General features: G+C 39.4%; 1 protein-coding gene across 1 annotated transcript; it reads left to right on the forward strand.

The window, feature by feature from the left end:
* Positions 1-6,023: 6,023 nt before the first annotated feature.
* On the forward strand, positions 6,024-24,968 carry LOC121521958 (echinoderm microtubule-associated protein-like 1). Its single transcript, XM_041806177.1, has 7 exons — positions 6,024-6,183; positions 15,734-15,934; positions 18,319-18,448; positions 20,824-20,925; positions 21,392-21,420; positions 21,624-21,650; positions 24,694-24,968. The coding sequence occupies exons 1-7, from the start codon at positions 6,024-6,026 to the stop codon at positions 24,966-24,968; spliced, it is 924 nt and encodes a 307-aa protein (XP_041662111.1).
* The last annotated feature ends 1,747 nt before the right edge of the window (positions 24,969-26,715 follow it).

Genomic DNA, 26,715 nt, shown 5'->3' on the forward strand with positions numbered 1-26,715 from the left:
TTTAGAGAGGGAGAGTGTCTCAGAAGTAAAGATGGGCAGAGGCTTACCATTCTGGGAAAAAGTGTGTTTAAAAATTGTGAAACAATTTTTCCCAGAATAATGTCACACCATCGTAAAATTGCAAAGACTTTGAATATCCCACCATCTTCAGTGCATAATATCTTTAAAAGCTTCAGGAAATCTGAAGAAATCCCTGCTCACAAGGGACAGGGTAGAAGGTCAGTATTGGTACTGGTGATCTTCAGGCCATCAGGCATCACGGCATTAAAAACAGGCATGATTCTGTACTGGAAATCACTGCATGGGCTCAAGATCACTTCCACAAATTATCATCTGTCAAAACAGTTGGCTGTGCCATCCATAAATGACAGTTAAAGCTGTATCATGCAAGGAGGCCATATGTAAACACAATTCAGAATCACAGGGGCGAAGCTAATTTAAAATATACTGAGGTTAAATGGAAAACTTCTGTGGTCAGATCAATCAAAATCTAAAATTGTTTTTGGAAACCCTGGATTCCGTGTCAGACTGACTCAAGGGGAGAGGGACCATCAACCTTGTTAACAGCACACAGTCTAAAAGCCTGCACCTCTGATAGTATGGGGTTGCATTAGTGCCTATGGCATGGGCAGAAATACATCAGGGAAGGCGCTATCAATGCTGAAAAGTATATAGAGGTTTTAGAGTAACATTTGCTCCCATCTAGACAACATCACTTTCAAGGAAGGCCTCTACTATTTCATCAAGAAAAGGCCATATTTCTAAAACTGCCTTGAATGTGAACAGTAATTTACATATATGTACTAAAAAGCTATTTTTCAACATTCAGAGGAACAGAGGACATCCACTCTGTGGCCAGAAAGCTCTGAAAGATCAGCAAAGAAAAACATCTGCTCCAAACTAGAACCAATCCAATGAGTGCAAACTAGACAGAACTTGAGCTTAGACTCTGGGGGAAGACCCTGACACAATCACCTAAATAGCTCTTCATCTGCTCCCGTTGTCTTTCTCTGTTTGTCTAATTACCACGTGCAGCTTATCGTCCTCTTGATGACTGTAATTAATCAAGCCGTGCTGCCTAATCTCTGAATCTCATCATCCTTACGGCACACCGGGGCCGGACACACCGGATGGTAGCCTGACGTAAGCTCTTTTCAGGAGAGTAATTGTGTGGTTGTCTGCAACTTTGCGTGCATCAGAAAATTGAATGAGCCCTCCCTGCTTTGTTTGTTGTGTTGTCAGGAGAGTGAGTTTTTTCTCAGTTATTATTAATCATTATTCCCCCTTTACAACAGTGGCTGTTTGTGTGCATCAGAAGTTACGCAGCACTCCATACAGGATGTTATTTTGGAGATCATTTCCTATTTTGGGCTTTCCTGATCCCTGTCTTACTTTTTTCAGGGTCATGTTCTGGATGGCAGGGGGTAGACCCCCTCCCCCATACATGGAATCTTGTTAGCCAACTAGCCAACTGAGGAGCTATAACTAACTATCTGCCTGATGAGGTGGGGCTCAGATTCAACCTCATTACTGAGCCAATAAAACTGATAGTAGCAAAATGCCTGTCTATACATGATCTACATCTATCTAAACCAGCCGGGTGTCAAACTCAAGGCCCAGGGACCAAATGTGGCCTGCGGTACAGTTATACCGCTCACACGATCATATCATATTTTTATTATAACTGACCCAGCGGTAGGGGAGACTGGGGACAGTTGCAACAAGGGCTGGTTGCAACTGTCGCCTTATTTCTCCAATCAGAAACATGCTAGAGTGATGACACTCACACTGCACATGCTCAGTTAGACCCTCTGCCCACCAAGAAGAGAGAGGCCATATTGAGCATCTGGTCCTGCTTGCATCAAGGCAAAGTTGTTAAAGGGGTATGAAAGTAGCTTTTTTCATGAGCTGTATTTTTGTCATATTGTCCTGATCTTTTGTATGAATTAATCCAAATGTACCTAGTTTGAGTCATTGTTTTGTTGACTAGTCAGTGACATGGTTAGCATGTGTCAATGTCAGTGTGGCTAGCTAGCACATGATGTTTTGTCATGGCTGATACCATAGGGATGGTTGCAACTGTTGCAACTGTCCCCATGCTAATTACGCTAGTCATATCAAAACAGACCACACAACAGTATTTTTGAAGGTTTTTAGTTCAAAACAGGCACAATTAATATATTTCATTGCTCATGATGAACAGAACAGGCAATCATATTATAAGCCACTGAGAATTCCCATTCTTGTTGATTCTTTCTGGGAGCCAGCAGAATTGTTCAGGAGCTGGTGGAATTGTTCGCGAGCCACCGGAATTGCTGGGGAGAGGCGATTATTGCTCTCTTATTTTGTAATTATTTGTGTGCCTTTAACAAAACTTAAAATCAAAGTTCATATTCACTGGAGTTTTAAAACAATTTGAAATTTGTTCACTAAAAATGTTTTAATAAATGTTTTACTGTATTGCAAATTATTCCATTCTTTTTGTCCCACATTGAAATATTGAGTTTTTATAGCTTCAGTAACATCTGCACATTGACTCAAGGTAGGCCTATGTTTTACATAAAACAAAACTTATTAAATATATTATTCTTTAATATTGTAGGAATACTGTGCTTATTGAGACAAAAAGCAGAAGATAATTAGTGAAATTTAACATTTTTTTTTGGTTTGTTTGTTTGTTTTTTTTATATGTTGCAACTGTCCCTGATCCATGTTGCAACTGTCCCCAGGTTTGGGGTCAGTTGCAACATCTGAATTCCTCTATTCAAATAAATATTGTGATTGATATGTCATATGTAGCCATCTTTAAATGGTATGGGTAATTAGCAGACACATGTAAGTTTAATATGTTATGATTTGGTGTGCTAGTCCAAATAGTCTCTGAGTAACTAAGAGTAATGTAAAAAGTTTCGCAACTGTCCCCAGTCTGCAGTTTCCCTCAATTAAAAACGATTAAATTTAACTTTGATGATTTAAAATATCATTAAGTTATAAAAATGTGAAAAGTAAAGAGTAAAAATATATATTTTTCTAAATTTGTCCTTTAAAAATCATGATTTCAACTTTTATGTCATATTTTGACTTTTTTACATCATGATTTTGGCTATTACCTCATATTTTCACCTTTTTAACTCACAATATCAACTATTACCTCATATTTTCACCTTTATAATCACCATTTCAACCTTTTTCCATATTTTGATTTTTTTTTAACTTGTGATTTCGACTTTTTCTCATATTTTGACCTTTTTTCACTCATGATTTCAATTTTTATGTAATTTTTTTACTTTTTTTGTCTCATGATTTTGACTTTTATCTCATATTTTCACCTTTATAAATCACGATTTCACCCTTTGTCCATATCTTGAACTTTTAACTCATGATTTCACATTTTAAGGTCATAGATCAGATGGCAATGTTATCAATCCTGATGTTCATCCCTTGCTTGAAAGCAGTATCTCAAGAATGCCTTTAGTGATTGTCTTCAAACTTTGCACAAATGTCCACTCTGGCTGGAGCATCAGTTGGTAATATTTTGAAGGTATAAGGTCAAGGTCACTGGCCTGAAACCTTATACCGATAGCATTTCAAGAATGGACTGGATTTTGACTTGAGAGTGAAGTGATTCAATTGAGGGGGTCAAAGGTCAGATAGTTTAAATCTTGTGTGGTTGCAGTGACCCCATTTCACACTGTAGCCTTTTACAAGGTATAAACTCTTCACGCATGTGGACCATATAAGCAATTTTAGTCTGCTATTATTGCTCCTATAATGACAGTGTTATTGCTTTGTGTGAACATAAAGAGACATTTACAAAAAAAGGCCATCTACAGCTATGAAGGTTTTAGAGGCACATAATCATCAGCAGCTGTTATTTAAAGAACATTTTATTTTTAGATGCTTTTTTAAAATGAATTGTAATACAATTGGGTGAATAAGTTCATTCTGGGAAAAACAGTCATATGTTTTGAATCACTATCAGTACTGACAAGCATTGAGACAGGTAGCCAAAAAAATCCACCAGTAGATGCTATTGAATGCTGTTCACTAATTCAAGATTGGCAAGTGAAGGTAAATAAAAAAAAAATTCCTTGAATCCCAGCAGTCTCAGGCTTCATGGAAAGGAAAAGGGGACAACATTTCAAAGAAACCAGATAAAAATGAATAACACAAGGTAAAGGAATAGTTTAGAGAAAGGCTGATCAACCACTGGATAGCTCAAAGACATTTATGTGCATTCAAGAAGGAGTACAGGTAAAATGGTAAAGGGATGGCCATTATAGGCATACTGAGGTAAAGGCCTTTACATTTTAAGATTCAACAGAGCATTGTAGTAAGTGGAATCAAAGTTTCTGGTATTATGCACCAAAAATACGCATTATGGACAATAGAGTGCAATGATAGTTTAAAAGCTTTATTTTTGGCCTGTAATACGTTTATTCAGACGCAAGAGAGCATTGGAACTATATAGAGAGAGCAGAGGGGGGTGACATAAGGGAAAGGAGTCACAGTTCAGACTGGAACCAGGGTTTCACTTCACTGTTTCAAGGATAACAGCCTCTATCATGGAATGCCATTAGGGTAAACATTGGGTATCTCATATCCAAAGAGGAAGAAGTAGACAAAATACAGACAGTCAGGTGTGCAGTGGCTGCTTTAGGGGAAACAGAATTAATTTAGTTAGAAAATAGGGACAGTGGACACCAGAAGTTGGCAATAATGTTACTTCTGCCGATAAAAAACACCAAAGAAGAAGAAGGCAGAATGTTGTTGCTTTTGTGATCTTGATGAGTCATCCAGAAGAGAATACATGCTGTTATGTCATCTCTCTGTTGTGTTATTAATTTAATTAAAAATACTACACACACAAATGAAACAACATGCATTAAATATATGGACATCACAGTGAAATTAATATATTTATACGCACCATTTACCATTAATAACATTGATGTAGACTGAAGAAAATTGGCACTACTGATCTACACTACAAACATGCATGATACAGACTAGGCTCACGGTGCCACTGTTTAACAGCTATTCTCCCTCCTTACATCTACCTCATGCATTTAAAGAAAACAGTGACATTTTAAAAAGTTAATAAACCCTGTGAGGGGCTGTTTTTTGTTTTTTGAAAGACTTCTCAATTCAATATAACAAGCGAGCAGCAGAGGTGATTGATATCATCCCCGTATACTCTGTTACCATGTTTGTAGTTTACATTCCACTCATGAGGTAGCTGTATTCAGCGTGAGCTCACTGATGCGCCCTCTAGTGGTTTCTTTCAGTAACACACATCATGTGCAGGCAAGTTTATTGAGAAGAATGCTTGTGGTGCACCTGAATGCAAACGTGAGGTGAAATAGCAAGTACATATCTGGCCTTAGCTGTAAAACAGTCAAAACCACTGATTTACAAAGTCAGTTTTTACTGCAAAAGAACTGAGCTAGAAAAAAAAATCAAACTTTAATTCAATCTAAAAATGGATGTTTTAATTTGGGCTGTAGTCAGGATTTCTTGGCTTTTGTAGCAAGCCTCTAGTGAACACTCACGGATCTGAAGTTCCAAGTCGAATTCCAAATTGCTGCTTGTTTATTGTTTTGTTCATTCAATCAAAAGTCCTGTAATGTAGCAAGTATATGACACCTTTTTGTTTGCATTTCCTGTAGATTTGATAATGGAGTGGATATTCTGTATGCACTCTCTACTTCATGCGCCCCCCTCAGCATAAGTCAGTCCCCCCTGCTGGGCCACCTCACTAAAACCCCCGCCTGTACAAGTCTTTCTCCTCCTTACACTCATCAGACTCCTTCTCTCGCATTGTGTCGTCCTCCCTGAGCTTCAGATGGCTTACCAGGTCTTTAATCTGTACTCTGAGTGACATCACCCTCTCCCTGCACCCTCAGCACACTCCTCACAGGACAGCAGGGGAGAAAGAGGGAGGGAGAACTAGAGGTGGTGGCAACAGTAGGTTTGGGGAAGCTGAATTAGCCCCAGCAGAGACACAATTCATCAGGGGGGCCATGGCAGCAGGCACAGCTGAGGAGGACTTGCACATGGAGGAGCTGCTGGACCAGGGTCTGGGGATGGAGGAGACCGGGCATGACCTGCTGAGGAGGCCCTCACTGAAGGAGAGTTATCACTGCGACTCCCTGCTGGCACCGGACACCGACTTCATGACAGGTAGAGTTTGCTTTGGAGCAGCAATTTAGAACTTAGTAAATGTGCAAAAAAGTATAGTTTGCATAGATACTAACAGCTTAGTTTGTACTTTTGCAAACCTATTACAGTAAAAGCATTAATACCAAGGATCTAAATTAAATGTTAATGACAAAAAAACTACAAAAAGTGAACAGCCATTTATCTGTAATACTTACAGGGGTAGTAATGATAACTAGAACAATGTTAGCCTGTATTGACACTTTGTACTTTAAACAAGCCTTCAAAACCTGCTGCTCAACCATATAAATGCAGGAAGTGACATGCCAAATATCCTCTCTTTTTTCTTTAACATTTCTGGTGTTTCCCTTTATCCAGCAACAATACTGAATCTGACCAATAAAGTTAAAGTTAAACTCTGCTCCTATATTTATTACATGCCACACCGTTTAAGTGTGGGTGTGCAGGAATGAGTCTCAGCTGAGCAGATTTAGGGAAATGTCCCATCCCCTCAGGGATATTAGTATCAGCGGACTAAAATGCTCAGGATTGCCGGTGCACACGTGCTCTGTATGTGTCAGCATGCAGGCTGCTGATATGAGCAGACAGATGCTGTTCCTTCATTCAAGAAACACCATCTGTGAGCAGAGATTAAATACTCCGCTGCTTTCTGTCTTAATGTGTTTCATTCTGCTAAGATGCATAACAGGCATATGAATTTTGAAACTGTTAGCACTCTCACAGCCGTAAACGTGTGTGTAAATGTGTGTGTGAGTCAGAGCCACATAGATAGACTTAGAGTACGTGTTAAGTGTGTTTACATTTGCATGAAAGGCGTCCAGGGAGCCTGCCTATTCTTTGTATAGCTGAGTTAGTGCAGAGATTGAGCTTTGGGCTGCTAATTCCCTTTTACAGCACTGGGATTATGTGCTATTCTAATCCCAATCCCATATGGGTTGTGTGGAGGTGGCACGAGGGTGGTGTCACGGCCAGGACAAGAGGAGAAACACAAAATCGCAGCGCTGTAACCGTCCATGAGAGACAGATTACTGCTGGCCGAGAGCTTCCATGATTGTACTGAAAGTGTTCGCTCACAGATCAGCTCTGTCAGGAGGAAAATCTTAAATCTCAGATGATTTATGCCCTAAGATCTGAGGAAAAGTCATGTTATACAATTTTGAAACAATGGGTACAAGCATTTTAGACGATTTTGAAGCATAAGTCGGTATGTTTACATGCAGTTTGAAAAAGTCAAATTAATGTGTTAGGGCTCATTTGTGCTCCAGTCAGTACGGACAGAGCTTTATGTTCTCTTCTTCATTTTGTCCGTATGCACGGCCTCTCAAAGCTTATAGACATGAACCAAACAGTGCTATACTGCCAGTTATCATGGGGGCAGTGTTGAGCCATGTAGCCAACAATTCAAACCAGAGCAACAAAACATAACACAGAAAAAGTGGTTTGAAAAAAGGGCGTTACTTTACTCAAACTTTCTTTTGAAATATTGCTGAAATTGCAAAGGTTATAAGAAACTACAAATGTGATGTTAGCTCACCTGAGTGCAGAAACAAAAAGCTACAGCAGAACAGCTGGGCAGAGGACGGACGGAGCAGCAATGAGTTGCACTGGTCCATCATGGACCGCCCATGAGAGACAGTAGTGCAGTGGTGCTCAATTGGTGGGTTGGAACCCAAAAGTGGGTTGCTTCGCTGTTTTCATTGGGTGGCAAACTGGTTTCAGGAAAAAAGGCAAAATATCTCTGATATTGAAGCCCTAACCAAACATCCATATACTGTATTTTGCAGGAAAATTAGTAAATTCTGATTTTTTTCTTGAGATTTTCACTTATTATCCTGTTATCTTGGATGGAAATATTTTCGAGAAATTAAGTTTTCATATGATCATTTTTAAATGTCTTGTCACCTTTCAAAAAAACAACCAAACTGTGTTATAATGGTGAACCATAGTGAAATGAAATGTTTGCATGTTCAGCCTCTTGTGTTCCTTGTGAGGCCCAAATTTCAGCATTTTTTTTTTTTTTTTTTTTTTTATTAATTTAATAAAAATCAGAAATTTGGGTCTCTACTTCACATAACAGTAGGTGGTACATCCTTTGGCTGGACCAGTTGAGAACCACTGCTCTAGGGGATTAATTTCTTAACATCCAACCAAACACAACAGACATGTACTGTATGTTTACAGTGATGTTGTATCCTTTAAAATATTCTGATCAACTGTCATATCCAAAGGGGGCATAAATGAGACTTTAATCAGACTAAAACCGGACTTTAAAAATACATGTAAACATGTCAGTCCCACTGTAATCGTCACAGGGCAAGACTTGATGACAAAGTGGAACTGGGCAGGAGACTGTGGCATGTGGCTCAGTCAGACATCAAACAACGATGGTCTGGCTGCTTTGAGGGGTTGTATCGGGCAGACCGTCTTAGTCGTAAGCTCCAAATGGATGCTGCAGATGCAGTGAGTGTTGATCTACCTGTAAGCTGTGATCCATCACCAGCGGCCTGAACAGTCGGGCTTTACACCAGGCATTTGGGGATGCCTTGGATGCTGCCATCGGTTCTGCGTCTGTGAATAAATGGCGGCATCCAGTTCACCTACCTTGGTAGCCTAATCCACTGATTGGGTGGTTGAGCACTACTGCAGACTTGGACTTACACATGGGGCGATGAGTTTACTGAGCAAGATAATGTGGCATTCTCAGTATCTGAACATAAGGATGAAAGTCAGAGTCTTTTGGTCCATGGTTCTTCCAGTCCTACTATACCCATGTGAGGCCTGGATGCTGACTGATGGTCAGAGGCACTGACTAGACTCCTTTGAGATGACTTCTTTTTGGTGCATCTTTGGGTATCATTGTTAGATCGTGTGTCTAATGCTGGTATGCTCAGGGAAGTAAGGATGTGAAGGGTCAGCTGCCTGATACAGGAGCAACAGCGCTGCTTTTACAGGGAAACTGGCATGCTTTCCTGGGCCTGATCTAGCTCACATACATATGCATGCATACTGGGTGCCCAGGGCTGGGCCAGACGCCAGGGGTGACCCGAGGGGTCAACTGGGAGGATACCTAGAGAGATGGGGCATGGGCCTGGGAGTGGCCATCAGGAGGCAGGAGCAGTAAAGGACCAAGGTTGACACAGTGCTGAAACAGCATAATGCTCCCACACTTGACCTGACCAGACTTGTTGACATGAGATCACATTCAAAGCCAACAGCAAACAGTCATCAGCAAACCACTTTTGTTTCTGAACACATCAATTTACGTTACGTCACTGCTGATTGTCTGTGTGACCCTCAAGGGCTCAATAGTATAAAGTAAAGTCAGCAGTTTGGCCTTGGTTTAGGCTACTTGACACACTTTTTAAATTCTGTTTCATAACAAATACAGGTATTATACAGCTGACTCTTTTCAAATATTTCTATATGTCATCAGATCATTAGAACTACTCCCTCATCTTTAAATGAAGCATCTAGGTACAGAGCAACTTGCTTTATGGGTCAGTTGACTAGACCAGTTGGACGAACGTAGTTTAGTTTAAAGCTTCTGTGAGGAATTTTTAGTTGGTTATGAAACAAAATAAAAATATAATAAAGCCCTTATATAGCATATGAAAGTGAAGGAAACACTCATGTTAATGTTGACATAGCAACATTGCTTTTATTCTAATATTTCAGGGCAAAACCAGAGCAGATTGTATGCAAGTTTACATTTTACAATACAATACGATATGAAAGGCCTGGTATTTCACAAATTCTACAGTCTCTTGTATCATTATTACACATTTCAAACCATTAAGACATAATAATAATGTAAAAGAAGATGTTCACTCATTATACTATATGATGCGACACACCTACATACAGGACAGGATCAGCCGTGACAGGATACAATAGAATGCAATAGGTTACAGCATGATAGGGTAAGATATACACTGCCTATGAAGAGTACCCCTTTGGATGTTTAACCCTTTTATTGATTTTACAAAAGAAATCATGGGCAATACATTTTTTCTTTTTTGACCAAAAAAACCCTCTTTAATATCAAAGTGAAAACAGATTTTTTTCAGTCAATTAAATTTCAATTTCAAGTCAATTAAATAAAAATATATATAATGTAAAATAAGTGACTACATAAATATTCACCCCCTTCAAGTCAGTATTTAGGAGATGCACCTTTGGCTGCAATCACAGCACTGAGTCTGTGTGGATGGGTCTCAATTAGGCTTGCACATCTAGACACTGCAATTTTACGGCATTCTTCTTTCTAAAACTGCTCAAGCTCTGTCAGGTTACATGGGGATTGGGTGTGAACAGCCCTTTTCAAGTCCAGCCACAAATTCTTTATTGAATTCAAATCTCATCAGCCGCTCCAGAACATTCACCTTACTGTCTTTAAACCATTTCTCTGTAGCTTTCACTGTATGCTTTGTGTCAATGTCTTGCTGGAAAATGATTTTCCTGACTATAGATCTCTGTCTGAATATTGTTGTCCTCCTGGATTTTCCTATATTTTGCTGCATGGCGTGATGCTGCCACCACTGTGCTTCACAGCAGCGATGGTGTGTTTGTGGGTAATGCTTGGTGTCCAACAAACATTGCGTGGCCAAAAAAAGCACCATTTTGGTCTCATCAGACAAAAGAATTTTCTTCCACACAGATTTACACATGTGGCATATTCCTCACATTTCTTGATGATGGATTTAACTGAACTCCAGGGGATGTTCAGTGCCTTGGAAATGTTTTTCTATCTATCCCCTGACTTATACTTTTCGATAATCTTTTCTCCAAGTTGCTTGGAGTGTTCTTTTGTTTTCATGGTATAATGGTAGCCAGGAATAGTGATCAACCAGTGACCATGCCTTCCAGACAGAGGTGTCTTTATACAACTATAACTTTAGACACATTCACTGCACTCAGGTGATATCAATTTCACTAATTGTGAGACTACTAATACCAATTGTTGAATCAGATCAAGTCACTTTAAAGGGGGCAAATATTTATGCAGTAACATACTTTATAATACATGTTTTTTTAATTTTCAATTACTTTGTAGAAATCTGTTTTACTGACATTCAAGATGATTTTTTAAGATGGTTTTTTTTTGGCCAAATTTTATTGACCATGATTGATTTATGAAATCAATAAAAAAAGGTAAAACATCCAAGGGAGTGAATACTTTTTATTTGCACTGAACAATACAATATGATATGATACTACACAAATTACAGTATAATACAATCAGTACATGATACAGTACTGAAATACAGGACAGGATGAGCAAAGACACATTACTTCGTTCATTTGGAATGCTAAAAACGTCAAAAAAATAAAAATCAAATCTAGCTCATGTTAAAAATAAAAGTACACTTTTGGACCAAAAAAAGCACAGCTGATCCATTTTGTTTGTAATCAACTTTCTCTGAAAACAGTGAAGTAATGCTTCATTACATAACTGGATTTCTGAGCGAGCTCCTGTGCTTGTTAGGAGGCGACGTTCAGGCTGAAATGACAATCTAGTGTCGCTCAGAGTGGGCTTTACTGGGACCTCTGTGACTCTGTGGATGTACACAATATTTACTGCATTTCTAAACAACAAGAGGCCACATCTCAGGTTTATTTCCACTGTTTCCTCTGTGGATGTCTCCATCTCTGGTTGTGACATGAGGCTTATGTGTGGGGGCGGGGTCAAAGAGGCTCAGTCTGAGGGATTATCATTGTACTCTGCACACACACTCACACACAAACACACACGTGCAAAGACAATTTAGGCTGAATTGGACGACTACAGAGATTTTTCAGCATTATCAACCCCACCCCCACCTTTATACCAGCACTCACTCTAAGCAAAAGGCTTAAAGCTCCATGGTACACATCACAGAGTCCCACAGGGAGTTAAGAGACCACCAAGGACGCAAAGAAGGATCAAAACATCATAAACCAGCAGCATTTAATATACTGTAAAAGAGTCTGGATGCTGTAACAGAGGAGGACATTACACCAGAGCGGCTGAGAGTGTGTGTGGAGTGTGAGCTCAGTGGAGAAAAGGAGATGAGATCTTAGTGGACACCAGCCAGTGGATCAAACTCAGATGGAAGGAGAGCCGGCCTATCTGAGCGGAGCCAGGGGAGGGAAGAGGAGCGACAGGGTTTGCTCGCGAGAGGAGAGGAAGAGGAGGAAGACGTATTTGGTGGAGGAAGGTCAAACCAGCGGTGGGCAGCAGAAGCTCCCTGAGTGCTCCTCAGGGTCCAGCGTCTCCCACGGTAGAAATATTGTCACTGAAATATACTCTAGAAAACAGATAGTTAATTAAATAACAGTTTTAATTGTTTTCTGTTTGTGCTAGGCTTCCTTTGTTTACATGCGTCTGTGTTTGTGTCTGCTGTGTCCAGCTGTGCTGTGACCTCATTAGCTTGATTTCTGCTGAAGGCTCAGCACCAACAGGCGCGCTTAAAGAGCTTATTCCTCTCTTGTTGGCAAAAAAGGTGAACCTTAAATGGGATTTCAGGGAGGATCTGGATCAGTAAATAATAAATATTGATTTGCGTTCAAGTTTTTAGCCTAAGTAGTTGATTTAGTTGAATGTTTCTACAACAGTATGCTTTAAAAGAGATGGGAATTAGGGGACACTGGAGAAAGTTGCAGCTGCTTTTACATGTCTGTCGGTTACATACAGTGTTTAATTCTATATCACCAAAGCCCTGAAAAAACTTCTGAAGATGAGCTCCATGTAGGAACTGAAATAGCAAAGCTATTCATCAATTCATCAATTTTTCTAGATTTTTTTTCTTTCCAAACCCAGAGTAAAATTTTAGAGTAAACTCAAGAGGAGCGGTGATGTTTAAACAGAGGGTAATGGTCAGCAAGATTCAACGCAAACAAACAGGAGGGGTGATGATGTTCACTTCATGCAAATGAAGAATGGGTGGCTTGTGAACAGTGCTATCTTGGTCCATATAATTAAACTGCATATTTGAAAATCCTGATAGCTAGTGTCTTTTTACCTGCTTTTTTATTGATATAGATACCGTTTGTACTGTTTGATGACCGTCCTGCCATGCCTTTTATTCTGTGTAAACAATAAAGGAAAAAGGATTTAAGGGACAGCCTGTCTAAAATTTTGAAGAGATTTTAAAGAAAGCATGTGTAAAAACAGCTTTATAACCTGCCTCCTGGCAGTCCTATGAGACCAGAGAACTTACAATCTGATCTGCTTTGTCTGGGCAGAATCAGCCTGCAAACTTTGACTGCAAGTCTGTAGAAGACAGCCTACAGTTCCTTTGTACTGACCGGGTGAGGAAACCATCTTCTTGGGGTGTTGCCCACTTCACAGCCTGTCTCTAACATCCCTTGATATGGAACTTGGCACTTAGTTTAGAGGTGGTACCGGAGGTCACCCCAAATAATTCTGAACCTTGATTTTGTGAAACATGAGCTTGAAGTTGCCTTATCCAGATCTGTCAAAAGTGGCATGCTGATTCTTGGTGCAGGCACCTGACCACTGTAGCAGGGCCCATGCTTAGAGGTGCTGACAATCTGACACCGAACTGTCAGCACCTGGAGGTACAAGAAGCTCAATAGCAACAGCAAAATAAGCTGTTTGGCATTGGCAGATGAAATTTGGCAAATTTTTCATGGGCGCACCCCACATACTCAGCACTGCTGCTCATCCCACAAATGCATGACCCTTACAAATATGGCGTCCTTTAAAAGGGAAATAAACAGGCTTTCCAATGTTTATTTGGACTAGATCAAACCAAGTAAGAGCTGTAGTTATGCTTGCACTGAACTTCTACAAAAAGCAGGAAAAATTCCTGCTGTGAGGGACAAATGTGAACAACAGGAAAGGCCTAGGGTTGAAAACGACTTTTATCAATCTGCCATGGAAGCCCTGTAAGCCATTTGGAAAGTGAAGACAAACCGCAGTGAAATCAAACTAACTCTAGATCAACCAAGAAACAGTCATGCTCCTAATCAAACAAAGCACACATCCTTCTTATAAAAATGTGTCCTCTATTCCAACTAAAACCAGGCGTTTTATTTTAGCTGTGAAATTTTGTATCAAGTGACCTCTGGTTCTTCTGCAAGAAGATTCATCTGCAGGCTCTTAGGCAACATTTTCAGGACCTGCAGAAATGGGACCCTTGAGCTTTTTTCTTTCTTCTTTTACATGTGAGTGTCTTACAGGGCATGAAACTTTATTATAGTTACAGGGTTAGAACAGGTCTGCTTTGTATTTTACAGTCTGTGGGTCAGATGTGCTGTAAACAAATGCTTTTGTGCAACTTTACTATCTCTATATATTTTTAGAATAAATATATACCAAGCAATTTAAAATTTGCTTAAAGCTTACTGTTGTAGTTTTTAGTTCTGTGAAAGGAATTTGTCTTCATTCTTGTCTCAGATCATGCAATGTTGCTTATCAAACTATGAAATTTCAAATGTAGATTCATAAAATCAAGAATATGCCCCCACAGTCCCAGTGTCGTCCAACCTTTTTAAATATCTGGCCTAATAAGATTTCATCTTTATTTTACCTGATAATTAACTAATTATGGTGATTACAGATCATCCAGCATGCAACTCTTCACAACTTCTTTGATACCAATGCTCATCCACTTTGCTCGGTGGTGCTATGGTGAAAAAAGAGGTTTCATAGTTTTGCAGTCCTGAAACTACAGACCTGCAGCTGCTGCCCACCAGCCTGTAGATTGGTTCTATTGTCTTCTGCAGCTCCTCAAGTTGACACTCAAGGAGCTGCAGCTTTTTGCATTTCTGCATTTGCTTTGTTTTTCAACAACAGAGGCTTTGGCTTGCTCTAAAGTCAACAAAGGAAGATTTCAGACTTTTATTTCACTTGCTTTAAACTGAAGTTTAGGATAATACATCACAGATACAACTCCTAAAAATTAATTTATACCTTCATATGAGTTTTTATTCCTCTGAGTCTTTCTGGCTGATTTAATTCTTACTGGGCATGTGCAGTACAATACCATCTCTCTGATGGACTGGAGGAATCAAGCTTGTTGCAACTTTCCCCGATCGACCCTACAGGTTTTTAGTGGGTGGGCAGATGATCTTCACCTTCTTATTTAGGGATTTTTAAGGATTAGAGGACTATTTTCTTTCATGATCAATATGTTTTCATACCAAACACTTGTATCTTTTCAGTGTGAGTCATTTTGCACATCCTTCATTTCACTCTTGGCATCTTTCTCTCCATATTGTGTATCAGGTTATACAACCACAGTTCCCTCTCAGTCTTTTAACATTGACTGTTGCTCTGCCAGGCCTCTCTCATAAATCTGCACATTTGCATCAATTCTATTAACTATTTTAATGCACAAGACAAATATAAAGATGTAGTATGAAATCTATTAAATTTTCAGTAAAGGCATCAGATTTTTCTTTTATTCTAAGCATGTCATTGGTTATGTAATATCATTGAAAAGTATGAAAAAAATAATCTGTGTCCTGGTGCAAACTTGTGTGAAACAATTCAGTCTGATCCTGTCTGTCTGTCAGTCTCGCACATTTTGTTCTGTCTTGTCCTCAGATGACCGCAGCTCAGCGGCGAGCGGTCTGGACGTGGCTGACCGGCTCACCTACCTGGAGCAGAGGATGCAGATGCAGGAGGATGAGATCCAGCTGCTGAAGCTGGCTCTGGCTGACGTCCTGAAGAGGCTCAACATCTCAGAGGAGCACCAAGCTGCTGCTGCTGCTGCTGCTGCAGGGAAGAGGACCACAGGAGTTAAAGGTCAGAAAAGCTCTGTGTGAAGATCACTGCATACAAACCATTAAATGTATAATGTTATGATTTTAACATGAAGGCCTGCATGTCTGCTGATGTCTCATTGCTCTAAAGTTTGTCAGTGTAGTGACTAATCTTTTTATGCAGACTGACTTCTATTGAGGGTAAAAGTTATAACTCTTTAGTTGCTAACTTCAGTCCAAGGTTTTACGTTTCCTTCTGACTTCCCCATCGGGCTGGCGCTAGCTCAGTCCAGTGGGTTGCTGGGTTGGTTTGGTGGCTGGAAAAATGCCCGTTTACTTTTAGAGCACTGCCAAGGCACCGAACCCCCAACAGCTCAGGCACCTTCAGGTGCAGTCCCTCACTCTGACCTCTCTCCATGACTGCACTGCCACAGGATCCTGTTTGTGCATGCGTGTATTCCTGGCCTATGTGTGTGCATAACGTTAAGTGACAGAGTAAACACTGAATTTCCTCTGGGGATTAATAATAGAAATAAGAAAAAAAGTGAAAAAAGACTTTTAGATTCAAAATTTGTTGTTATAAAAAACATTCTCTAACATTCTCCTAAAAATAACATTGACTACAACAGAAATAAACAAAAGTTTAGACATGGCTGCAGAGGGAAATACTCAATACTAACAAAAAATATCTATAGTAATGAAGGGTTAGACAAAGTTTCTGTAACACTTTGGTATATTTGGAGGAATTTCACAAGTAATTCACAAATTTGGTAAGAAACTAGACTCCCAAGCAATGCAGATCAGACCCTCTCTGCAGATTTCAACACTAGAATGGGCAAAACTTCATGCAATGACTGACATTGAGATAAACTAGTCAGTGTAGGGCAGAGCATGAGGCATAAAAAGTTGAACATTAAAAGAGGAAGAAAGAGGAAGAATGATAGAAAATGAGGTCTAAGAGACAACATACACATGAATAACCTTGCAAAGCAGATGGATACGCCCGTTTCCTTGTTTCGCACTGGTGAATCCATCGTGCGAAACTCCGGTCTGAACCGTTTGGGCCCAGTTAGAAAGTGACAGGACCAATCAGCAGGCACGACGGAGTCAAGACATAAGCAAGCAACAACAAGTGGCGGGTGCTATTATGGCAGAAGACATTAGCGTACATGCTGCTAAAGCACCAGTTTTATCAGAACTTAAAAGAAGAACAAAGAACAGCACTGAGTTGTTTTCTTTTCAAAAACGACAAAAGTCGTGTACTGACATGTCTACAGTCACTATGGTTCGTGTTATTCTTCAGTAGCTGCACACCCGCACATCAGTCACAGCTATGTCACCTGTTTTGTTGCTCTGATTGGCTCGTCAAGATGTGACAGAACATTCATCCAATCACACTCCGAGTTTTTTTTTTTCAAATCCTCTGCCCTTTCTCAAACGCTTAGTATTGAAGGTTTTCCAGATGGATGTGTGAAACACAGGTTAACACATGACAGGAAAAGGTAGAGATTCAAGCACAAAAGAGAAGCATGGTTATTGTTTGTGCAAGGATAAAATTCAGTCCTTCTTGGCTATGATTATTAACTGTGCTGCTGATGACAGAATGGAGATTATCATTGATGCTGCTAGAAAGTTCTTGGATGTTGCTGAAATAACTGAAGAGGAAGTGCAGGGGCAACAGAGAGGCCTTTAGACCCGTACTGAACTAGACCAGACTTCTTCTTCACTATTAGATGGTAATAAAAGTGAAAATTTCTTTCACTGTTGTTCACTAAAAACATTGCTCTGTGTCTTCAAACATCAGGTTTGAGAATCACCAGACAGAAACGACTGACAATAGTAATAAGCATCATCATTAATGAGGGAAATTTTCACTTGGTGCTGTCAAAAATGCCTGAGGAAGTTTTGATTCTCTGTGCAAGAAATATTAAATATCTATTATGTAAATGTTTAATCAGATTCATCTGTAATTTTCTACAAGGAGAAATCTTGGCTAAAATGTGTTCAACACTCAGGCCATAATTATCTTCATTATCAATAATAGAAATGCTAACTTCTCAAGGATTTTTTTAAATGATCATTTAAGCCAAAGAAAAGTGACTAAGTCTTATACATAAAGTATTTCAGAAATGGATAAACTTATTCAGTATTACTGTGAGCTTCTCACTTATTAACTAACTAACAGCTCAAGGCCTAAACCCCTCTTTATATACTTAAGTTTATTTTATAGAGAACAGTTTCAATGCAATGTAAAAACTATGTAAATCCTCCATAATCATTAGGCACCTGTAGAAATGATGAAGAAAATCAGTTCAAACATGTCATAATATTTCAGTACTTAGAATTTAATCTCAGTTATCACATTTTATAACAGAGACAATAAACAGTGCATATTTAATACTCACCTCATTGTGTACATCCCCACAGCGAGGCCTGTGTCTCTGGCACTGCCCTCCAGAGCGCCTAATGTGACCTCCAGCTCAGCCTCCCTGAAGAAGAGCACCACGCTGCCCTCTAGCGCCGCAGCCAGGAACTACAGCCCCACACCACCCCGCAGGTAACACACACTGCTCAAATGAGATTACATTTGACAAGAAGACATTTAATAAACTTTTGATAGTCATGTGTTTACTGTTGGTAAATGATACAGCAAAGGTCAACAATTCTCGTTGATTTTTTTCAAGAGGGGAAAAATAATCAAAAAGCCTTTGCTGTGATCCTGAACACACAGATAACACAGAAGCTAGAGCACACAGTCTGAATGGACAGTGTTTCTCTTGAAGCTTAAGCTCTCTTTATTTAATGTGTAAAAGAAAACTGAGCAGAAACCCTCCATTATCTCAGAAACAGCTCATATGCTCAGTAATTATCCCAGCGCCTGTCTTTATTTCAGGGCGATAAAGCAGAAAACCTCTCTGCACATGTCTTCCTCTCAATTACCTTTGAATGATACTGACATTAAGAAGCATTAGTCAGAGAATGGTGTCATGCTTTTTCTCTATGATGCTTTCATGTGTAAGATCTGTGGTCTGCTCATATCGAGTCAAGTATTTTATATCTATGTAGATAAAAGGCATCATCATCATCATCATCATCATCATCATCATAAGCTGCAGTGATTCCAGCAATCAGGGGTGGTTTTAATGATTTTGAGGCCTCAGGCAAAGACCAATATGAAGCTCTTCTCTATTTAGCTAAAAGCAATCATAGTGAGTGAACAAAATACACTATATGGACAAAATTTGGCTGCCTGATCGTTACACCAACAGGGACTGTGATGACATTGTATTCAAGTACATGCTCTTTTATATGGAGCTGCCCCCTTTTGCAGCTAAAATAGCCTCTAATCTTCTTGGAAGGCTTTCCCCAAGATTTTGGAGTGTTTCTGTGGGGATTTGTGCCCATGCATTCTGTAGAGCATTTATTGGCTCAGGCACTGATCTTAGCTGACAATCTCTGTCCCAGTTCATCCCAGAGGTGCTCAATGGGGTTGAGATCAGTGCTCTGTGTGGGCCAGTCAAGTTTTTCCACACCAAACCCATCAAACCATGTCTTTATAGTCTTTGCTCTGTGCACTGGTGTACAGTCATGCTGGAATAGAAAAGGGCCTTCCCCAAACTGTTGCCACAATGTTGGAAGCATAGCATTGTCCAAAATGTTCTTGTATGCTAAAGCATTAAGATTCACCATCACTGGAGATAACAAGCTACACCTGGCATAGAGACATATCAAATACTAAGATGTGGTTAGTTTGAGTTTTTGATGCTCCTCTAAGCAAATATTGTTAGGTATTTATATTTCAGATCTGAGTATGTCCTGCTATTGCTTTAAAATAAACTATATAGACAAAAGTATTTGGCCACACTTGTTATTGATTGAATTCAGGTGTTTCAATCAGATCTGTTGCCACAGGTGTATATAATTAACCACCCAGCCATGCAGTCTCATTAGCAAAATAAATGTGATACTAAATGTGTCGTTCTGAATGGCTCAGTGACTTCACAGTGTGGTACTGTGACAGATGCCGCCTTTGCAATAAGACGATTGGTGAAATTTCATCCCTGCTGGATATTCCAGTCAACTGTAAGTGATATTACTGGAAAGTGGAAGCATTTAGGAACAACAGCAACTCAGCCACGAAGCCAAAGACCACGTCCAAGAGCGGGGTCAATGGCTGTTCAGGTGCATGGTGCATAGAAAGTCACCATTGTCTGCTGATTCCATAGCTGAAGAGTTCTGAAATTCCACTGGCATTAATACTGTGCCATTATTCATATTTAATAATGGCACAAAAACTGTGCAGAAGAAGTTTCATGGAATCGGTTTCCATAGCTGAACAGGTGCATGCAAACCTCACATCATAAGTCCCATGCCAAACATTGGATAGAGTGGTTTGAAGCGCACCGATACATCATCAGAGCCTGACCTCATTAGTGCTCTACAGAATGACTGGGCCCAAATCCCCACAGAAACACTCCAAATGTTGTGGAAAGTGTTCCAAGAAGACTGGAGGCTGTTTTAGCTGCATAGGGGTGCAACTTCATATTAAAGTACATGCATTTGAATTCAATGCCCTTACAGCCCCTGTTGGTGTAATAATCAGGCATCCAAATACTGTTGTCCATGTTGTGTATCTTTTGCATCATATATAACTGCCTACTCCTTTAATGCATGGTCTTGCTTGTATTTTGCCTCTTCTTCTTCTTCCTCTTATGGATTTCTTGTTGACTAACACGGTTTTGTATCACACAGTGAATTCCTATGTGGAAACAAAGTTGGACCTCTAAGCCTTGATTACATTAACATTTAACTCCTTAGGCTCAAGTCCATGGATCAAACTGTTAAGCTAGAAGTAATTATAAGTTTAAAAAAAAAAACTTGTATAAAATGAAAAAGACATGACATTACAGAGCTTGTTTTCCATCCTTGCAGTGGTGTGAAGAGCCCACTGGGTAGTGTGAAGGACAGTCCATGTAAGACGACCAGATCACGACCCAGCTCTGCGGCCTCCACCAGCAGGAAAGCTCAGGAAGGGTGAGAAAATTCACTAACATTTATAAAACTTCCTGACACAAGACATGAGGTTTTTCTTTATTCCTACTACGTATCATTATGAGCCAAATAAGTGACAAAATCACTCCCTTTCCTCCTTTTCAGGGTTAATTTCCACAAACACTTCTCAAAAAACCCGTACAAGTATAAATTTCTATTGATTTTTGGGGCCACCCAGTTATCCTTGGATAATAAAGGCTGAATCACATCTCACAAAATACAATCACGGTGATTTCCAACCTCAACATCCTGTTTTAGATAAAAACCCCCTAAAACCACAGAGAAAATTTCTCTCAGCAGCACACTGTTTTAATCGTTTAGACAGACTGAAAGTGACATGGCTGACTGCTTTGTGAGATTGGGTGACTGTCTCTTTTTCTTTCCTGTCCTTCTCATGTCCTCCTCTGCCCCTCTATCAAACTCTCCCTCTGTCTCATTATAGCAGCAGCAAGTCTAAAGAGGCTGCAGTCAACGTAGGTAAGTGGGCTTTCTCTGCCTCTCTGCAGTTTGTTTTCCCGGGTGTTCCTGGCAGCATTTGTTCTCATAGCAGGAATGTGGAGCAGCTGCTGACTCAGCTCTTTTTAATCAAAACAACACTCAGTTTAGTGATTTAAAGAGTGATATCAGGGTTTTTTTTTATTTCCTGGAATTTAATGTGACTTGTGTGTGTGTTTATGCAGGGTCAAGACGTGTGACACACTGCAAAGGTAGGATTCATCACCAGCCATACACTTAATTGACTGTTACACAATTTCTATGGAGTGCCATCAGTGCCAAAATTATGTCACATATTAACTTCTTAAATCAACTCAAATTGATACAATTAACTTTTCTGTAGTGGAGTTTCTATCCAGTGTCAAAAAATTTACACAAATTCTTGAACATTTGGCAACAGAAAAGGCAGACTTATTTCTATCCACTACCGTTATGCAAGTTAAGAGTCAACAGGTTGAGCAGCCAGTGGTGCAGTTTATGAAAAATAAAATAAAATCACTGGAGACAATGAGGGGCTCAGTGAGCTCACAGCCTGCCAAAACTTGGAGAAGAAGAAGAAGAAGAAGAAGAAGAAGAAGAAGAAGAGGGCTCAACATCACATTTCCTTGTGTTCAATTCTTCTCAAAGAGTAGAGTTAAGAGATAAGCTAAATCCATGCATATTTTCTAAGTGGAAATGTAATGTTTATGTGCTCTAAGAAGAGTTCCAGTGACAGCACAGGTTGCTAACTTAAAAATGCTAATTTAGGGACATCATCAGTTATTCGCTAAATCTCTTTCCAAGGCAAAAAGCATAACTTCCAAAAATATGCCAACCTTTTTGAGATGCTTTAATTTTTTACCTCTTTTAGAAATTTGCTATGTTTCGGCTTATTTTTGCACAAATTGAAAATGTGCATAAAAGACTGGTGGGTGGGTGAAAACTCCACTAGTATCTTAAACTTTAAACTATACTTTGGCTGTGACAAACCTACAGCATCTTGATAATCAGGTTGTCTATGTTGTTTTTACAACTGACAAACTCTTCTTGTGTCATCTCAACATAAAACCGTGCATGTGCCATCTTGTTGCAGCCCCTGCCACTTGATTGCATTGTTTGCATGTTGTCCTTATGTGTCCACTTTATAAATATGGTCCTTGTGTTGTCTTCATGTGTCAATCTTGTAAGTAACTAACAACAAATAAAAATAGTTTGTTTTTTAACATAAGACACAAAGAGCTTTCATAAGGATAACACAATGTGCAGAAATAAGAACAGAAAAGATAAGATGGCCTCCTGAGCCATGAAGTTAATGGTGTGCAAATCTGACAGCATAATCACCGGATAAAATAAATTACCAAACACACAGTGCACTTGCAGGATGTTACACTAGTGCAGCAGTTCTCAAGAGGAGGGACCCAGAAGTGGCTGGCAGAACTGTTTCCAGTGGGTCGCATTTTACATTTATATTATCTATCCTGCTTACTTTTCTTGTAGCAACACATTAATTTAAGTCATTTGAAAAAAATATTTAACTTTTAAATATTTAAAAAGATTATAAATCTAGTTTTTCAAAGACAATAAGGTAATTCCTCAAGCATTACTAAGATTGAAAATAAAATCTAAGCATTCCCCTCTGTCTTGTTGTTCAATTCGTTGCATCTGAGGCCCAAATATCAACATTTTTTTACTAAATACACTGGTTGGATTGAAGACTTTAAAATTTGGGTCCTTAATTCTCATGAGTAGGTGGGGATGGGTCCTGATACCTGACCGCTTAAGAATCATTAAACTAGTGTAATTATGTTAGTGTGTGCAGTAGGTTTAAATGGATTAAAAGCTTTGGCTTCAAAGGTGGTACACTGATAAAATTTTATGTCAAGACTTTAGTTACAAAACTAGAAAAGCACTTGGAGAGTGCAGACCTCCACCATTAGCCCTATCTCCCAATAGTAAGGAATCCTTCAAAATATTCCTGGATCCAGATGGTGATCTGGATCACTCCCAAAATATAATCAGTTCTTCCTTATGCCATTTCTGACATTCCCTGAAAATTTCATCAAAATCCGTCTATAACTTTTTGAGTTATGTTGCTAACAAACAAACAAACTAACAAACTAACAAACTAACCCTGCCGATCACATAACCTCCTTGGCGGAGGTAATAAGGTTATCAGTATTGGCATCTCATTGATTGAATTTGCTAAAAATGTTCAAAAAGTGCAGATACATCACACTGAAATCATTTCAACAACTTCTATATTAACAAAGATTCAAATAAAATTATCAGTTATAATTAGCAGCACAGTGTACTATGCACTTTTGTTGCATGAACATAAAAATAACATATTAAAAGTAAACATATAAACCTTACTGGATATTAATGACATGTTTTTAATAAGGTTGTCAAACCTTCAATAATCCTTTAGTTTCTGGTTTGATATTACATAAAAATAATAGTACATGAAAGAAAAACAGAAATATTGTCACATTTTCAACCCAAAGCTGAGGAGAGAGAGAGAGAGAAAGAGCCAGAGAGCCCAGGAGAGGGACAGCAACATAGAGATTAAGAGCGGTTTCACATTAGGGATCTATCTTGGTTGCACCAGTTATGCAAAAGTTGAAACGTAGCCTAGTTTGAACATAAGTTCTTACTCGCAAGGGAGTTTAGTCTTACTAATATTTAAGGTGTTGCTTTGTTGAGATGTTGAGATGCTGTCAATATAGGCTTAAGTTATAACTTTGATTGCGCCCGGGCACTGTATGAAAAAACATCCTGCCAAATGTAAAACACCTTAATCATTGTCTCAATTTTACTCTACAAACAGACAAGTCAGATGGGTTAGGGGTTGCGTTGTATGTCCCGAGTACAGAGGTTGCGGTCCTCAAAGTAGGCAGTCTGGATAGAGTCTGATCCCACACAATATTTGCCCCGCCAATTCCCACTGCCTTAAAAGAACAGTTTTTTCCACACCTAAAGTACAGTGTGAGGTTAAATCCACATGTATAAATGTTTTGTCAAATGTTCTGATAAAATCAAAGAAAGAATTTTGGCACACATGGCACCCCATACACTGTCATCCCATTCTGAGAGCATTGTGTTTGAGCTTTTATTTTATGTCCATCCTTCATTTTTTTCACATCTCATTATGACTTGTGTCCCCTCCCCTAACCCCTTTACACCCTTTTGTTGTCATCTTCCTCCTCATCTCTTCATCCACTCACACTCCCCGTCCATCCTCTCGTCTTCCTCACCTCACCTCACCACTTCACTTAGTGACTATGCAGATCTATCTGAGCCCCCTCGCAAGAAAGACTGGATCTTCTGAGAACGCCAAATCTGCAGCCTCGGTGCCTGCCAGCAGCGGGTCCATGACGGCACCAAACAACCCTCAGGCGAAGGGGAGCAGCAAGACGGAGACTAGGAAAAAATCCCCGTCCCTCACCTTGAACCTGCAGAAAACCACAACGAGCCAGAACACGGTGCAGGACACAGCGGGCCACAAGAGCCCTCTGAAATCACCCAGCCAGTACTTTCAGATCTGTTACTAAACCCAGACTCATCTTTAAATGCCTGTACCGACTTCTTGAACAAACACAGACTTTTTCACTTGTGGGAAAAGTAAGAAAATTGATTTTTAAGGTGCAAAGATGATTTTCCTCTATAGGTTGTCTTGACTTTAATGAGTATTTACAACAGGAGCAGTTTTTTAAAACACATTTCCTCTGATAGATTTAAACTGTCGCTGCAGTGTTTGATGCCATAAGTATTTATTCCAAGCATAGAATAAAAACTTTAATGCATTTCTTAGCCTCCTCAGAGACCTCAGTATAGCTATAGATCTGTTTCTAACATGCTAGTTCTTCAGTTTTTTTCTTTGAACACTTGTTGTGTTCTGTTAACGTTCTCCATCGCTGTCGTGTGTGAAGTTTTGAGTTTGTAAGAAAAGTCTTTGAGCCGTGACTGTGTGAGGAAAAAAGGAACCTTTGTTTGATGTCTGTGTGTGCTGTGTTGTTTTAGTTTTTCTTGTTGGTGATCCACTTTGAATGCAAAGTATAAGCTGTGTGTATCATGATCAGTAAAAAAGACTCATTATATAGGGGAGAAAACAATTAAAAAAGATATGATCACAAACTTGTTTCTTGTTTTTCCCTGAAAGCATACATTTATGTGTGCTTGTGACAACAGGAAGTAGGCTAAAAGATCCCGAAAAGCAACACATCATGGCACCATCTAGAGAAACATATGAGAAACAAAGTCATCGACATCTATCAGTCTGGAAAGGGTTACAAAGTCATTTCTAAGGCTTAGGGACTCCAGTCGACCACGGCGATAGCCATTATCCACAAATGGAGAAAACTTGGAACAGTGGTGAACCTTCCCAAGAGTGGCCAGCCTACCAAAATTACTCCAAGAGTGCATCGATGACTCATCCAGGAGGTCACAAAAAACCCAGAACAACATCTAAAGACCTGCAGGCCTCACTTGACTCAGTAAAGGGCAGTGTTTGTGATTCATCAATAGGGTCTTTGCAGATGATATCACATAGCAGCAAAGAACATACCTTGGGGGCCAAGAAGTGATTTCTACATAGAGAATAGTCATCAAAAAGGTCATAATTTGAGCTGCTTATGACTATGCCAACCTTTTAAAGTGGGGAAAATATAAACATTCTTAATTCTTATGCTACTTTTGAGTCCTGAAAAAGTGAAATATTCAGGCAAAAATATAAAAGCTTTAAAAAAGTCACAGAGAAATGGCAGCATGCTTGGACTAAAGCTTGGACAAGCTACTCGTGTATGGTCCCTCTCAACAAAGCAGTTAGGTTTGGTTCAGCAAATTAAATGCTGATCTTGCCCGTATTTCCTCAGCTGATGACCGTCTCACTAACCTCCAATCTCACTCGTGATGGGAAATCTGTCTCTTTTTAGAGATCCAGATAATTTAGCCCAGTTCAGTAGAGCTGGTTGTTTAGCTCCCAAACAGCTCTTCGTTTAGTGCCAGTTTTACTTTTTAAATGTGGAATAAATAATGACAAAGGATGGAGGAAGGAAACTGGCACTCAAGGAGCTGGCTACCACTGTTAACATACAGTTGAAACCAGAAGTTTACATACACTATATAAAAAGGCACATAAACTTTTTTTTCTCACCGTCTAACATTAAATCAGATTAAACTTTTCACGTTTTTGGTCAATTAGGATTACCAAAATTATTTCTATTTGCTAAATGCCAGAATAATGACAGAGATCATTTTTTAGACATTTTTTTATTATTTTCTTGAGAGTCAGAAGTTTAC

This window comes from Cheilinus undulatus, linkage group 14 (assembly GCF_018320785.1).
Source record: "Cheilinus undulatus linkage group 14, ASM1832078v1, whole genome shotgun sequence".
Lineage (NCBI taxonomy): Eukaryota > Metazoa > Chordata > Actinopteri > Labriformes > Labridae > Cheilinus > Cheilinus undulatus.